Raw genomic sequence first — 13,965 nt, 5'->3', positions numbered from 1 at the left:
GAAAAGAAAGCAGGGACGTGTGAGCTCGGAGCTAGAAGACACGCGGTCACATCCGCTCTCCTTGTACGAGAGCAGGCAGAGCGCGTGGATGGGTAATAAAGAGGCTGTTGTGCCATTTCTGCGGCTCGGCGGAGCCCTCCGCAGCTGCCACAATCCGTGCGCGCGAGATACTGGGTCTGTTACAGCTGTGCACTGGCGAAGTCATCACAACGCCTGCTTAGCACAATTATAGTCACTGACCGGGGGAAAAAGCCCCGGGGTTTTGCCTTGGTGCTGTTCTGTGCTGGTAGTTCAGACGTTCTACATCTAAAGTCAAAACGCAGGGGTGCCTGGGAGGCACAGTCGGTTGAGCGTCCGACTCCTGGTTTCCGCTTAGGTCGTGATCTCAGGGTCGTGGGATCGAGCCCTGCATTGGGCTCTGTGCTCAGCATGGGGTCTGCTGGAGATTGTCTCCCTCTGCCCCTCTCTCCCCAGATAAATAAATCTTAAAAAAAAAAAATTCAAATCAAAAAGCAGCAAGGGAAAGCAAAAGTATTTTCTAGGCATGTTAGGACAATAGCTCACAGCGGCCAACCAGAAGGCGCGGAGGGGGAAGGCCAGCAGTGGTACAAGACACCAGGTCAAGCAGTGGGGCATTCAGGACTGCCCTATAGCTCTCTTAAGTTTTGTCTGGCGTTTTCAAAGTGCCTGCAACCAGCCAATAATCAAGCCAGATCAAATGTAAAAGCTGCTTATTAAAACCCATCCAAGTCAATGCACGGGGAAGCTTTTAACTGAAAATAAGTCGGAGTGGCTCATGTGCCCAAAACGTTTTCATACCAGGAGAATATCTGCTTGCCTGCACGGAAGAAGTTTCTGCAGCCTGGGTAGCAGCTCTGCTCAGAGAGCTAGGAGGTTTCAGAAATGCCGCCTACCTTTGCAGTGTGTCACCCGGCGTTTCCCTTGTGATTTCGGAGACAGGGACAGAAGCGCTAGATAAAGAGACAGCAAGAACTGCGGAGGGACCGGCCCGCCCGCCCGCTGGGGAGCAGCCCCGCTGGGGAGCAGCCCGCTCGCTGGGGAGCAGCCCGCTGGGGAGCAGCCCCGCTGGGGAGCAGCCCGCTCGCTGGGGAGCAGCCCGCTGGGGAGCAGCCCCGCTGGGGAGCAGCCCGCTGGGGAGCAGCCTCGCTGGGGAGCAGCCCCGCTGGGGAGCAGCCTCGCTGGGGAGCAGCCCGCTCGCTGGGGAGCAGCCCCGCTGGGGAGCAGCCCCGCTAGGGAGCAGCCTCGCTGGGGAGCAGCCCCGCTGGGGAGCAGCCCCGCTGGGGAGCAGCCTTGCTGGGGAGCAGCCCCGCTGGGGAGCAGCCTCGCTGGGGAGCAGCCCCGCTGGGGAGCAGCCCCGCTGGGGAGCAGCCTCGCTGGGGAGCAGCTGGCTCTCAGTCGGAGCCGCTGCCCCACCCCCGGCAGGAGAGCCTGCCTTCAGTGCAGGGGTGCAGACCAGCGCGCTCAACACCTGGCTTGGGGCAACTACGTTTTCAGGGCGTGATCTCATGCCTCCTGAAAATGAAATGAATACTCAAGCACATGCCGACAAACACAGACACTGACTTTTGTAGAGGTTTTGATTCTGAACTGAAGGGGAAAAAACTGGAAAAGTTAAAACGAAATGATTTTACTCAACTGATACCGTACTTGTCAATGGTTTTGCATTTTAAATGCGCGTTTCAATCAGGTTATGATCCTAAAAATAGCATCTACCTTATTACAAAATGTGTAAAAAAAAAAAAAGGTAAATGGAAGGGTCCATATGAACTATTAGTTTGCAGTTTAGGAAATCAAAGGCAGAAAGAGAGGGAAAAAAGCTACTTTTAGACAAAGTTATAACATAATGCATCAGAAAGCTTCCCTTTTGGAGAGAGGCAGGTGTTGAGCTGGAAGCCCCGAGGGTCAGGGAGGACTATCAAGGCAACACAGTGTTTTCCTCCAGAAATTCTGCCTCTGCTTTATTGGTGGCATTTTGCTCTTCCTCCTTATTGGCGCAACTTAAATCGGGTTTAAGGGGGTGAATAGAGGGTCCAGTCTTTATGACCGTTGTATGGCCGGTCTCTGCGGCCTGAGCCCCGCCGCCCGGGTGCCGGCTGCTGGCACTCAGCCCGTGAGCCCCGCCACGCGGACAGAGCAGGTGACAAGCTACTTATCCGTCCCTCGAGTCCTGAGGGGAGTGTGGGGCCCGCACAAAGACAAAATCCAACTTACCTGCGCTGAAGACGGGCTCCTTGGGTTTGCTGTGGAGACGAAAGAGAGATAGGTTTAGAGGGAGGCTTGGGGGGACGGTGAGCCTCGCTCACGGGGAGGCCGGTCCCAGATGCCACACCGGTGACGGTCGTTAAGGAGAAAAACAAAATCACGCGACAGCAAAAAGGAACACGGGTATAGGAGCATGTCTAAAAGCGGGTGCGAGAGGCTATAATCCCAGCCTTCTCCCCACGACTGAGCTTTGTACGAGAGCACGTGAGGGTCTAGGAAGAAAAGGTGCTTCACCAAGACGGGAATGGCTGCATCTACACGTGGAAAGCTTTGCTCTCCTTCCCTGTGCTCTTTTGATAGATTATTTAAATAATTTATTTAAAACCAGTGAATTCCTGACACAGGGCCTTCTGCGTAAGGACCCTCAGAGCTCAGCTCCTACCAGGGCGGCTGCTATAAGAAGAAAAAGAGGACCACCCCCGAGAGAGCCTGAGGAAGCACACCAATGTGTATGTGCCATGTTTTTTTAAAAAGTACCTGAGCTGGGGCGCCTGGGTGGCTCGGTGGATTAAAGCCTCTGCCTTGGGCTCAGGTCATGATCTCAGGGTCCTGGGATCGAGTCCCGCATTGGGCTCTCTGCTCAGCAGGGAGCCTGCTTCCCCTCTCACTCTCTCTGCCTATCTCTCTGCCTACTTGTGATCTCTGTCTGGCAAATAAATAAATAAAAAATCTTAAAAAAAAAAAAGTACCTGAGCTGATAGAGCACTAATACTACTTTTCTCCTCCATTTTTTTCAAATACATTGAGAAACACCACGAGTAAGGATTAGCTGTGACCTGAGGGCGCCTGGGAGGCTCAGTCAGTTGGGCGACCAACACTTGATTTCAGCTCAGGGCGGGATCTCGGGGTCGTGGGATCGAGCCCCACGTCGGGCTCCATGCTCAGCACAGAGTCAGCTCAAGATTCTCTCCCTCCCGCTGCTCCTCCCCCAACCCTCTTGAATAAACAAATGAAATTTTATAAAGAAAAAGAATTAGCTGTAACGCCACAATATAATAAATGCTATTATCAATGTCCTTTATTCCCAGAAAATTTTATGCCGTATAGGGGCGGGCGGAGGGGACGCGACTCTGGATTGATGCTTTAGAAACGCTCTGCTCAAATGTGTTTTAAATAGTCGGATCCGCGGCATGACGCTGACCTTTGGTCACTGAAAACTACTCTGGAAGCATGGGACAATCTTACTGTGACAGTCTGTCTTCCACCGGCCCCTAAGGCCCTACTGTCACCTCTCCCGACAACTCTCTTTTTCTGTCCGCCTCTCCCCTGTCGCCTGGTCGCTGAGTGAGCTGCCCGGTCCACGGCGGCCCTCACCCGCGCCGGAGCCCAGCTCCTGTGTCAAGCCTCTCTCCCGGCTTTCCTGCCTCCTGGACTCAGGTCCCACGGCCCTGCATTGTCTGGGCTTTGAGCCACTTCCCAGAGGGGCCTCTCTGATACTCTGCTCTTCAACCCCCTCCGGAGCTGCCCCCTGCCCCCATCCCCTACCCCCCCCACCCCCGGCCGCTGCTGCAGGGAGGTGCCTCCAGAGGGCAGGGACCTCTGCTTGTCTCACTGCTGGGTTCCCTGCCTGGCACCTGGTAAGGCCGGGTCGTGTGGGGGGGCTTCCCTTGGCTCCCCTGTGGGGTCCGCAGACTTCACCATGCACCACGCCTCCAGGGCTATGGGCTCTTGGTCTTTCCTGGAGGGGCGGCCGGCTCTTGCCCAGCACGTGCGTGAGCCCCACAGGGACAGCATTTCTCCTGGTTCCCCTGCTCCACCCTTGGGCGACAGCAGCCTGATGTGCCCGTGCCCCAGAGAGGGTGTCCTGCGCTCCTGACCTGCTCCCGGTCCGTCCCGAGCTCACTGCAAGTCCACAGAAAGGCAGGTGTGTGTGTGTGTGTGTGTGTGTGTGTGTGTCCCTGGTGCCAGGGGCTCCCAAGACTTCCAAACGATGGTGCCAGTCCACACTCAGCTTAATTATCCCGTGAGCTTCCAGTTGTTTCTTCCAGCGTGCGTCCAGGAAGGCTCCTCTCCTCCTGTCGCTCTGCCCAAGACGAGCACAGCCGAGGGCCCGTCTCTCCTAGGACAGGCTTGTCACCGTGTGGATTTCTAGCTCAGCATGAGTACTCTGCGACCTCAGCTCCAGGGTGGGTTTAAAATAGCCGTGGTTTTGCAGATCACCGGCCTGGGTTCCCTGTCGGGGCCAGAGCGACACTCCTGGGATCGCCCGAGTTGAAGCACGAGGCTGACCTCTGACTTTCACGTACTGTTAGCTTCCTGGGCTGGGGAGGACACGCGGGGTTAACGTTGAACCACAAGACTGCAGAGCAAGCCGACTGTTAGAGGGACATCATGACAGGGAATCGGAAGACATGAAGGCCGTTTTTCCATTATGACTTTGATCACGAAAACCACGAACACAGGAATAAGCCATCCAGAACCTTTCCTGGAGACTGAAAAGTGTGATTATGACCTCTGTCCTTCTCAGAGAGAGAGAGATCCACAGGACAGTTTGAATTCCAAACACAGGAAGGCCCGCAGACTTTTGAGGCTGAGCTTGTAGCATAAGAAGAACAATCAACGATCTCTGTGAAAACGCCAGAAACGAGGGCGCCTGGGTGGCTCAGCCGGTGAAGCGTCTGCCTCTGGCTCAGGTCATGATCCCAGCAGGGAATCTGCTTCTTCCTCTCTCTCTGCTCTCGCCCCTCCCTCGTGCCCTCTCTCTCAAATAAATAAGTAAAATGTACTAGAAACGGCAGTGTGAGTGTTAACAATCGAGGGTCACAGAGAGAGGCCCCAGGTAGCACTGCTCCTAGTTCTTAAATTTTGCTCTGAACTGTGTATCACATTTTGCGCCTATTACATTTAGAAAGGATACTACTGCTGCGTTTCATTATTCTAGAAAGCTACATTGTTATAGAATATACACTCTTTACTTGCGAACCCCTTATTAGCGTCTCTGCACCAGCATCCCTTCCTAAACGGCGCCGGAGTGCCAGGGGAGAGGGCGTCCCACTCCTGTGTGCAAGTCTTGTAGGTACAAATGGACGGACTGACAGTGAACCTTTCCAACTAGCAGCAGAGGGACGAACCCCAGAAGGGGCTATGACGACAGCGATCCAAGATTAAAGACACGACGGCCTCCAGTCAAAATCCATTCAGAACACCTGTCCTTTCCAAAACTCGCTGTTGGCAGATTGAGAGTGGACCCTGGGAACCTGATGCTGTTGCCTGGGCTGCAAGTTTGCTCGGTGCAGGACGAGACCCCCCATTCAGTGTTGCGTGTCTGGTCTCCTGTGACCTGTTCCTTAGCGTGAGCTAAGTGGGGAAATATAAGTGTACCCCCGTGGGGAGGCTGACGCAGGTGTCCCCCCGCCCCCGCTCCCCCTAGAGCGACTTGAGCACGGAGGAGAGACAGGATTTCCCCTCTGCTGAGCAGACCTTCGCTTCTTGGCTCCTCTGCACTGGGCGGTGGCCCATCCCTCCAAAATGAACAGTGTTGCAGTCGGGTATGGCTTTTACGGCTCTGTTTTGGCAGGAAGATTTGCTGGAAGAGTTTGGCTGTGTGTTTCCTTGAGCAGTTGGCTCAGGAGACGATCGGAAGGACTCTCAGACACTATAAGCAGTACCTGGGGACTCACGGAGGAGGCGAGGCAGCTGAGAGCCTTTGCCAGACCAGCAGCTGGATCTGGAGGAAACCAAGCTACCGAGCAAAGGAAAAGTTCCTGCTGGGAGCCGTGAGCTCGCACCCACGCAGCAGCTACAGCCACCTGGGTCCACATCGCGCATTACCAGCGCCCCGATAACGTCCACTGTGGACTCTGGGCACAGCGGTGGTTTCCTAGTGGTTGTCTGTCTGTTCATCCGCTAATACTCACCTGCCCCAAGGAAGGCTGGGTGTGCAGAGGGAGGGGCGTCTGGTGGAGAACTTGCTCGGACTCCAATGCAAGCCGCATCCACCATGCTCCTCTTCTGCGGTGGGATCTGCGCTCGGCACTTCCAGATCTGTTACCTAATTTGCTCCACGTGCCTGAAAGGGGGCTCAGGGGCCCAGGTCCTGTGCACTACAGGTCTGACACCTGAGTGCCGTGTGTGCCTTGGGGGACCAGGATGAGAGCAGAGCCAACACGTGTCCAATGCTGTTTGAGGAGAGACACTTGTTTTTGAAAATGACTGCTCAGGCTCCATCAAGGAGGACACCATTCCAGAGTCAAACGTGTTATTTCTCTGAAACTTATTCACCTGTGAAAACTGTTGTTCTTGGCACACACGCCATGAGTCCTTCTGAAAAGGACCCACTTGAAATAACATTTCCACTGGAAATCAAAATACTTTACTGCGTAAGAAATGACTCTCCATATAAATGCCCTTACGCGGCTTTCTGCTAGAAAGAGGGTCATTTAGGAACCATCTAGAAGAGTTTAGAAGTCACTGGAGACCTCACTGGGAACAAAGACCGTTTCATAGACATTTCCAGCCAATACTTCCAGCTTAATGTGGCAGAACGAGCCCAGATTTTGAAGTCTGCTGCACCTTACTCAGGTTAGGCAAGAAGATTTACCTCTGTAAGCCCTACTTTCTTTCACCTACAAAATGGGACTAAATCCACTGTCAGGTATAGGCCAGATCAGATAAAGTGTGTCACAGAGCGCCCAGGACACGGTGATTACTTAATGTCCCTTCCCTCTTCCGAATTTCATTGATAAGAACCTGCACATATTTCCAGGCCCTCTGCCTGCCAGCCTCCTAATGATAACAACATACAGAATATTAGCACTTATCACTTTAACATTTATTAAAAGATAAATGACCCCACAGCTTGGAGAGTGAACCCCTTTTTCCGTAAAGGGAAGATGCTTAACTCAAGTCACCTCATTTCCAGTGCAAAACATTTTGGAATCTGAAGGGCCGTGTCAAACCTGTCTACCAGTAGGTGGTGCTGTTCACACATTTTCTTAAATGACTTTTTTTTTTTTTTTGGTCTGTTTTTTAAAAAATTAAATATATATTCTTTCATTTGTGCCAGAAATATTTATTGAGCAGTAACTGGCTGCCAGGCCCTGTGTGAGGTGCTAGTGATACAAAGAATAATAAGGGGCAACTTCTGCCTTCCCAAAGCTCCAGGGAGGGCAAGAGGCCTGCGTGGGGATGGGATGAGCTGGGAGGAAGTTCCAGATAAAGCAAATGAGCAGGCACTAAGCAATCAGAAAGGCAACTGACTCAGACCGAAGAGCCAGGGCAGGCTTCCCAGAGAAAGGGGCATCCTGCGCTGGGTCTTGAAGGATCAGCTGGAGTTCCTCCAAATGTATCCAACCATCGACCCCACCAAATCTCCAGACACACATACGTCATGCAGTTTAGAAGGGGAAAACCCTCCACTCGCTAAGTGCTAGAAGGTGTAATTCATTAAGCTATATATTTCTTTGTGTGGGGGTTTTAGCTTTTTTAAAAAAAATCTGTGTTTTATAATACAATAAGGATTTTTCTTTTTTTAAAGATTTTATTTAAAAAATAAAGATTTTATTTATTTATTTAAGAGAGAGAGAGAGAGAGAGAGAGAGAGAGAGAGAGAGTCGGGGGAGGTCCAGAGGGAGAGGGACAGGGACAAGCAGACTCTGTGTGGAGTGCAGAGCCTGACCCAGGGCTGGATCTCACAACCCTGAGATCATGACCTGAGCTGAGATCAAGAGTCAGATGCTTTACTGACTGAGCCACCCAGGTGCCCGTACACAAGAAAGGTTTTTCTAAATACACTATCTTCTTACTTAGATTTGCATTTCTTTAATTCAGACTGGGTTTGATCATGGGGGAACACACGTTACTTGTGTAATACATCAATTATCTCAGAGAAAAAATTCTTGCTGGGGACAAGTGAGAGCTGGTGTTAGAGACACATGAATATTGGGGCCCAAGAGAAGAAGGGGCGCCAGCAGACAAGGGCCCTTGCTGCCAGACTGAGGGTGAAGATTCAGATTACAATCTCAGTGATGTTCAAGTAAAAGAACAAATTTTAGCCCTGAGGACCTCGAGGTGTCACTGAAAAGACTATTTCATGGAACACTAGAGCTGGAGGAAGGATGGAGCTCGGAGTCCCCAGCTCAGGGTTCTGGACCCTACAGTCTGGATAAAACAGCTGGTACGGGCGTTCAGGTAGCTCAGTACAAAACAGCCTCTAAGGGGGCATTTTCACATCCTTGCTATTTTGAAGTTTTTTTTTTTCTTTTCTTTCCACTTTTGCTCACTCTTAAGATGGGGAGTTTAAGAGTGTGTGTGTGTGTGTGTTTTACTAATAAATGTGTGTTCTGACAAGGTTTCCAGCTTAGACATTTCTTGTTCTAACAAAATGAGCCCATTACAACAACTTTTTGATGGAAACAAAGTATCTAGTTTACAAAGCTGATATATGTCACTCCAGTCAGAATTACAAAGCGGGGGACGGACCAGTCTTCTAACTGAAACACTCAAGCAGTCAAGCAACATTTTACATAAAACTGCATTCTAAGTAGTAGTTGTTCTTCTGTCTGATAATAACACTTTTTTTTTTAAATAAAAAAAAATCCCTATTGGGTTACTACAGAGGCTATGTTAGATAGCACAGGTCGTTCATCAGAATGTTACTGTTGATTTCCTATTTAAATTTAATACGTACTTCATTACAACACAAATCACTATGTAACCACTAACATTTATCATCAGTAATCCATAGAGTAAACATCAACCTTGCCATATATTGCTTTTGTTTTTATGTAAGTCTTGTTGGTGCGAAGATTACGTGCTGTTGTTATAAGCAGAGTATTTTAAGGTGTTAGACACTCGAAGACAAGCCTACAAGGTCACAAGAACGACCGTCAAATCCAGTGACCACTTCCAAAGGAAATGAGACACAGGAACGTTGAAATTCATAAAAGAACATGGTTTCTGTGGAAGTAAAACACGCCATTATTTTCAAGTAAATTAGTCTATCTCGGAAACTGTGAACGTTGAGGACCTCAAAAACACGATTTTATGTTTGACATGAGGATTTGGACGAGGTCTATGGAGTCGTTCATATTTGCTGGAATTCTCATCAACAACTATACGTGCTGACGTGGGATTGTCTTCCTGGAGCGAGAGGAGGCTTTTTCCAATTTTCGTACAAGGGCCACACGCGCTTGTACAGCTCTGCGTATGGTGTGCGGCAACGTGCGCTCGGGAGCCAAGAGTCTGCTTCTCCCAAGATACGGCCCCGGCGTGGGTGCGCGGTGCGCTTGCTGCACAAAGCCGGGCCCGTCCAGGGTCACCCCTGGGCTCACTCGCCCTCCCTGCATCCCGGCCAGCTCTCCTGCAGCCCTGCTCCCTCTGGTGCGACAGGGACAACCGTGCAGACATGTCACACTTTCTGACCACCCCCTGATTCCCCACCCCTGCCCCCCTGAGCCCTTCTAGATCTTGCCCAAACTCAGGTTGTGTTCCTGGGACTGCATCACGCACATGAACCTCAGTGAATGTGTGTCGGACCAGAAATAAGACTAATTGCTTCCACCCCCACGTAACCCCCTTATCTCACGAGCGAGGGAAAGAAAGTTCCCGGTTCCGGAAACCTCGTCAACGGTCCTCCTGCGCTCTGCTCGGGCCTCATGCTCTAAGAGCCGCTGCCACCATGATGCCCGCGACCAGGTGCCAAGCCTTGGGCTGCGGGTTCTCCTCCCAGTCAGTTTGACAAGATTCGAGGCAATTGGGTATGCGATCCCTCAGGCACCCCGGGCGAAAGCTGAGGCTTGGAGAAGTTCCTGGTTTACAAACCCAGACCTTTCTTTTACTCTAGAGTTTGTGCCCTTTCCATTTTGTCTTGCTGTCCCCAGGAACCGCATAAGACCAGCTCTGAAAATGGACGACGGCCTCCTGGAACCATGGACAGACAGACATTGGAGCAATCAGGAGATGAGCACACCGTCTTAGAGCACTGAAGACCATGGTGGTTTAAAGAGGGTTATGTCAGGCCACGTCCCTACAGCTTTCTCTGAACACTTTAAGTCCCGGCCACCGGGCATTGGTCCGGGAGACTCCAGCTCTGGTTTGGGGCCAGACCAATAGAGCCCGGGACGGGGGCTGCTCACAGGGGAAGGGAGAGGAGGAAGGAAGTAAGGAGTCAGGCAGAGACTGAATCACCAACTTGACCTTCTCCGCGCTGCTTCTTCTGTGTCAGTTACTGGGCTATTATTCCCTCTGGCCCCTGAAGGTACCTGCCACACCAGCAATTCCCTACGAGAAGGCAAGAACTTTCCTTCTCAGGTGTGTGCAACTCAACCCGTTCAGTGGCACACAGGCCTCAACTTTTCCTGGGTCCGAACGAAACAAAGGATTTATTTTTAAATGGATATGTTTAGTTGCTTGAGTTATTTTTAGAAAATGAGAAGATTTTCCCCATCCCTCATTTCCAAATCAAAATTTCCTACCGTGGCAGTAAAAACAAAACAAAACCAAACAAAACCTTTTGCAAATATCTTTTATGGAAATATTTACCCAGTGCATTTATCAATGCCATAGGATTTGAAAGATAAAACAGATCTGGAGTTTGCACAAGGCAGATTCTCTTTGGAAATTCTTAATAAAAATCAGATGTGCACAGAAGGAGCCAAGTTTTTAAGAACTGCCAAGATCTAGACATTTCAGGCCAACTTCCAAGCTTACCCTAAACTCAGAGAAGCCTGCGGCAAGGCCCATTTACGCTCTATTGCCAACGTAGCCACGTGGCCTTATTTCTAAGATATTATGGTCCAATTAACATAATCTTCTGATAAGAAGTACTAACAGTCTAAATTAGAAGACAGAAGCCCATGTCAGTCTCTGAGGCTGTTATTTGACGGTGGGGGGCCCTAACCTGCTACAGTTGGGGAAGGTGCCTGCATCTTTTCCACAAAAGGTACCTTTTAGGGATAAAACTCAAAAAGGATTTAAGGTTCCTTGCAGGACTGAATCAGAGTGGATTTACAAACTTGGAATTTTTACAGCCTGTGGGCTGGAGTCAATCACTTTATGACTAAGCCTTCTTCTTACATAAACATTTGGTGGGGGGAGCCATGTTTAGCCTGTGAAGCTGAAATCCCTTCCTCAGCCATGATCACAGAGAGAGAGTAGAACTACAGCACGGTGTTTAAAAAGAGCATAAAGTACAGCGTCAGGTATGTGCCCAGAGACACCGGTCTCCTGGGCCCCACATGTTTGTACACCTGACATGGGCCATTAAAACGGCAACAATTCCCTTTCACTAATAAAAGGCTACTAGTAGTTGTGTAGGTGTTTATCATAATCCATGATAAATTAACCTCAAAGGGAAAATTCAGAATTAGAAGTAAGCGTGTTTCTGGGGCACCTGGGTGGCTCAGTGGGTTAAAGCCTCTGCCTTCGGCTCGGGTCATGATCCCGGGGTCCTGGGATCGAGCCCCACATCAGGCTCTCTACTCAGTGGGAAGCCTGCTTCCCCCTCTCTGTCTCTCTCTGCCTGCCTCTCTGCCCACTCGTGATCTCTGTCTGTCAAAAAAAAAAAAAAAAAAAAAAGAAGTAAGCGTGTTTCGTGAGACCAGAAAGAAACAGTCCTATACCTGGTGTCGGCTCTGTATTAAAAATGGTTTCTGACAAATGATAAAACTTCAACTTTTCATCCAGTCTGCCTTGGGAAATACGGTTGACAAAGTTAAACAACCCAGTGAAACTAATTTCAAAATGGCAGCAGAATGTACTAGAAGTATAGGGTGCCCCATAAGGAAATTCAGAATGGCTTCCCTCAGTCCATGGATTTGGTACTGAGCAAATTCTCGGGAATTCTTTCTGTCGGCATCAGGGTGGTGGGATTTCAAGATCTTGTCCTCTACCTGGACAGTGATGGTGGGAGCTAGGATGAGGGTCTGCCTCCACAGGCCAGTGGCCGAGTGCCTGCAGTGCTCTCAGAAGGCCTGCCCCCGACGGAGAGCTCGAAACTCACGTGCATTTTAGGGGATCTTCTGATTCATCTCTGGGGAGAAGAAGTAACAGAACACCCCGACAGCAGGAGCCCAGAGAGGAAGCCCCTTACCTCTCACTGTTCTTCTTGCTGCTGGAAGAGCTGCTCGTGGATCCTGTGCGGTTTCGGTTTCCTTTGGAATCCCCATGGCTTTCCTTCCGGCCGCCAGGAGATACTCTCTCGGAGGAGCTGGTCCTCTTGATGGTGCTACAGCGAGAGGTAAAGGACAACGAGATTCTTAATGGGGTACTTTTTTTTTATTGCCAAGCATAAAAATATATTACACAGAACATTGTACTTTCACGTGGCTATTTAAGAGCTCGACTCTGATCCTAACTATAGAATGTCTGTCTCTACGTGTGTGTGTCTGTCTGTCCATATTCCTAATTGCAGAACATCACTTGGAATCAATGCCTCCGTTCGCTGCCTTTGGGACAGTGGCAACTGGTACCCAGTTCAATGTCACAGCAGAAACTGCGAGGGAATCCCCCACAGCCCCGGGTGAGAGCACTCCAGCAGTTTTGCAAGAAGGAGCCTGCCCCGGAGCAGGGTTCAGTCTAAGGTAGGGGTGACACCCCCAGAGGGCATTTGGCAATGTCTGGAGACATCTTTAATGGTCCCAGCTGGGGGGAGAGGGCTCTACTGGCATTTAGTAGGTGGACAGGCCAGGGATGCTGCCAAAGGTCGCACAACTCCCAGGACAACCTTGAGACAAGAGCCACCCAGCCCCCCAAAGTCCACAGCGCCGATATGGAGGAGCTCTGGTCTAAGAGCACATGTGGGACAAATGGAAATAGGACACCCCCGGTAATGACAAACACGGTCCACCCTGTGTGTGATGCCCCAGTTTGGAGGTAGTGCCCCTGCAGTGTAGCCAGGGGGAGCCGGACGGGTGGGGGCCTGGGGGCGGTGTCTGGGAAGACTTCCTGGAGACAGTGAATTTCTGGGAGAGATGAAATGAATGGCGTGAATGTGCCGTCATCACACAGTCGGGGAGAGATGTGCTAGGAGAAGGGCAGACCATGCGGCACGAAGGTACATCAGCCAGGACCCGGGCTGCAGGTGGGACGGGCAGAGCCTGGAGCACAGACGTGAATTACGGGCATCCCTGTGACGTCCGGGTACTCACCACCAGGCCACGCGTTCCTCGGGACCCTAGCTCATGGGTCCTTCTGATATACTTTGAGAGCCTGGTACAGAAGTTTGATGTTCATTCAGTGAAAAAGACCGAAATAAGTGAATCAATAAATGGGCATATCACAAAGAGCCCGTCACGAGGCGCTCTAACATCTGCTCTCGGCAAGAGAGGAGAGGGCTGGCCAGTGGGCACGTGAGCCGGCCGGTGGAGAAGGCTGGACAGGCAGGAGGAGGAAGCCAGGAGAGAAGGCCGGAAGGCAGGAGGAAGCAGGGTGCAGACAGCCGGGGCTGCCGGCGGAGATGGGATGAGACATTAGTGCCAGGTGGCTGCTGACAGGACGGGCCCAGGGAGGGTGGCAGATCAGACCACATTTCAACCAGGGAACATGGGAATCAAGGGACTTACGACCAAGGCTACACTCCTGGGGGGAGGGTATGAGCCCCCCTTTCTCCTAATGACACAGCACAGCCATGCACTGGGTTTCTCAGTAGCCACCCCCACCGACTCTGACTCGCCTGTCCTCACTCCCTTCCTTCAGGCCAGCTTCAGTCCCTTTTCCTTTGGAATTGCTCAGCACTCAGAGAAG

General features: G+C 51.1%; 1 protein-coding gene across 4 annotated transcripts in view; it reads right to left on the bottom strand.

The window, feature by feature from the left end:
- Positions 1-13,965, bottom strand: part of EML1 (EMAP like 1) — a 176,599-nt gene that overhangs the window by 33,904 nt on the left and 128,730 nt on the right. For 2 of the 4 annotated variants that reach the window (XM_047737143.1, XM_047737140.1), the window contains exons 4-6: positions 12,314-12,448; positions 2,233-2,261; positions 915-971 (exon numbers count right to left, since the gene is read on the bottom strand). In XM_047737143.1, the coding sequence (XP_047593099.1) occupies positions 915-971; positions 2,233-2,261; positions 12,314-12,448 (221 nt within the window). The remainder of the gene's footprint in view (positions 1-914; positions 972-2,232; positions 2,262-12,313; positions 12,449-13,965) is intronic. The other 2 variants (XM_047737141.1, XM_047737142.1) reach the window with 2 other exon arrangements.

Source organism: Lutra lutra, chromosome 7 (genome assembly GCF_902655055.1).
Source record: "Lutra lutra chromosome 7, mLutLut1.2, whole genome shotgun sequence".
Lineage (NCBI taxonomy): Eukaryota > Metazoa > Chordata > Mammalia > Carnivora > Mustelidae > Lutra > Lutra lutra.
This window is presented reverse-complemented; position numbering and strand designations above follow the sequence as displayed.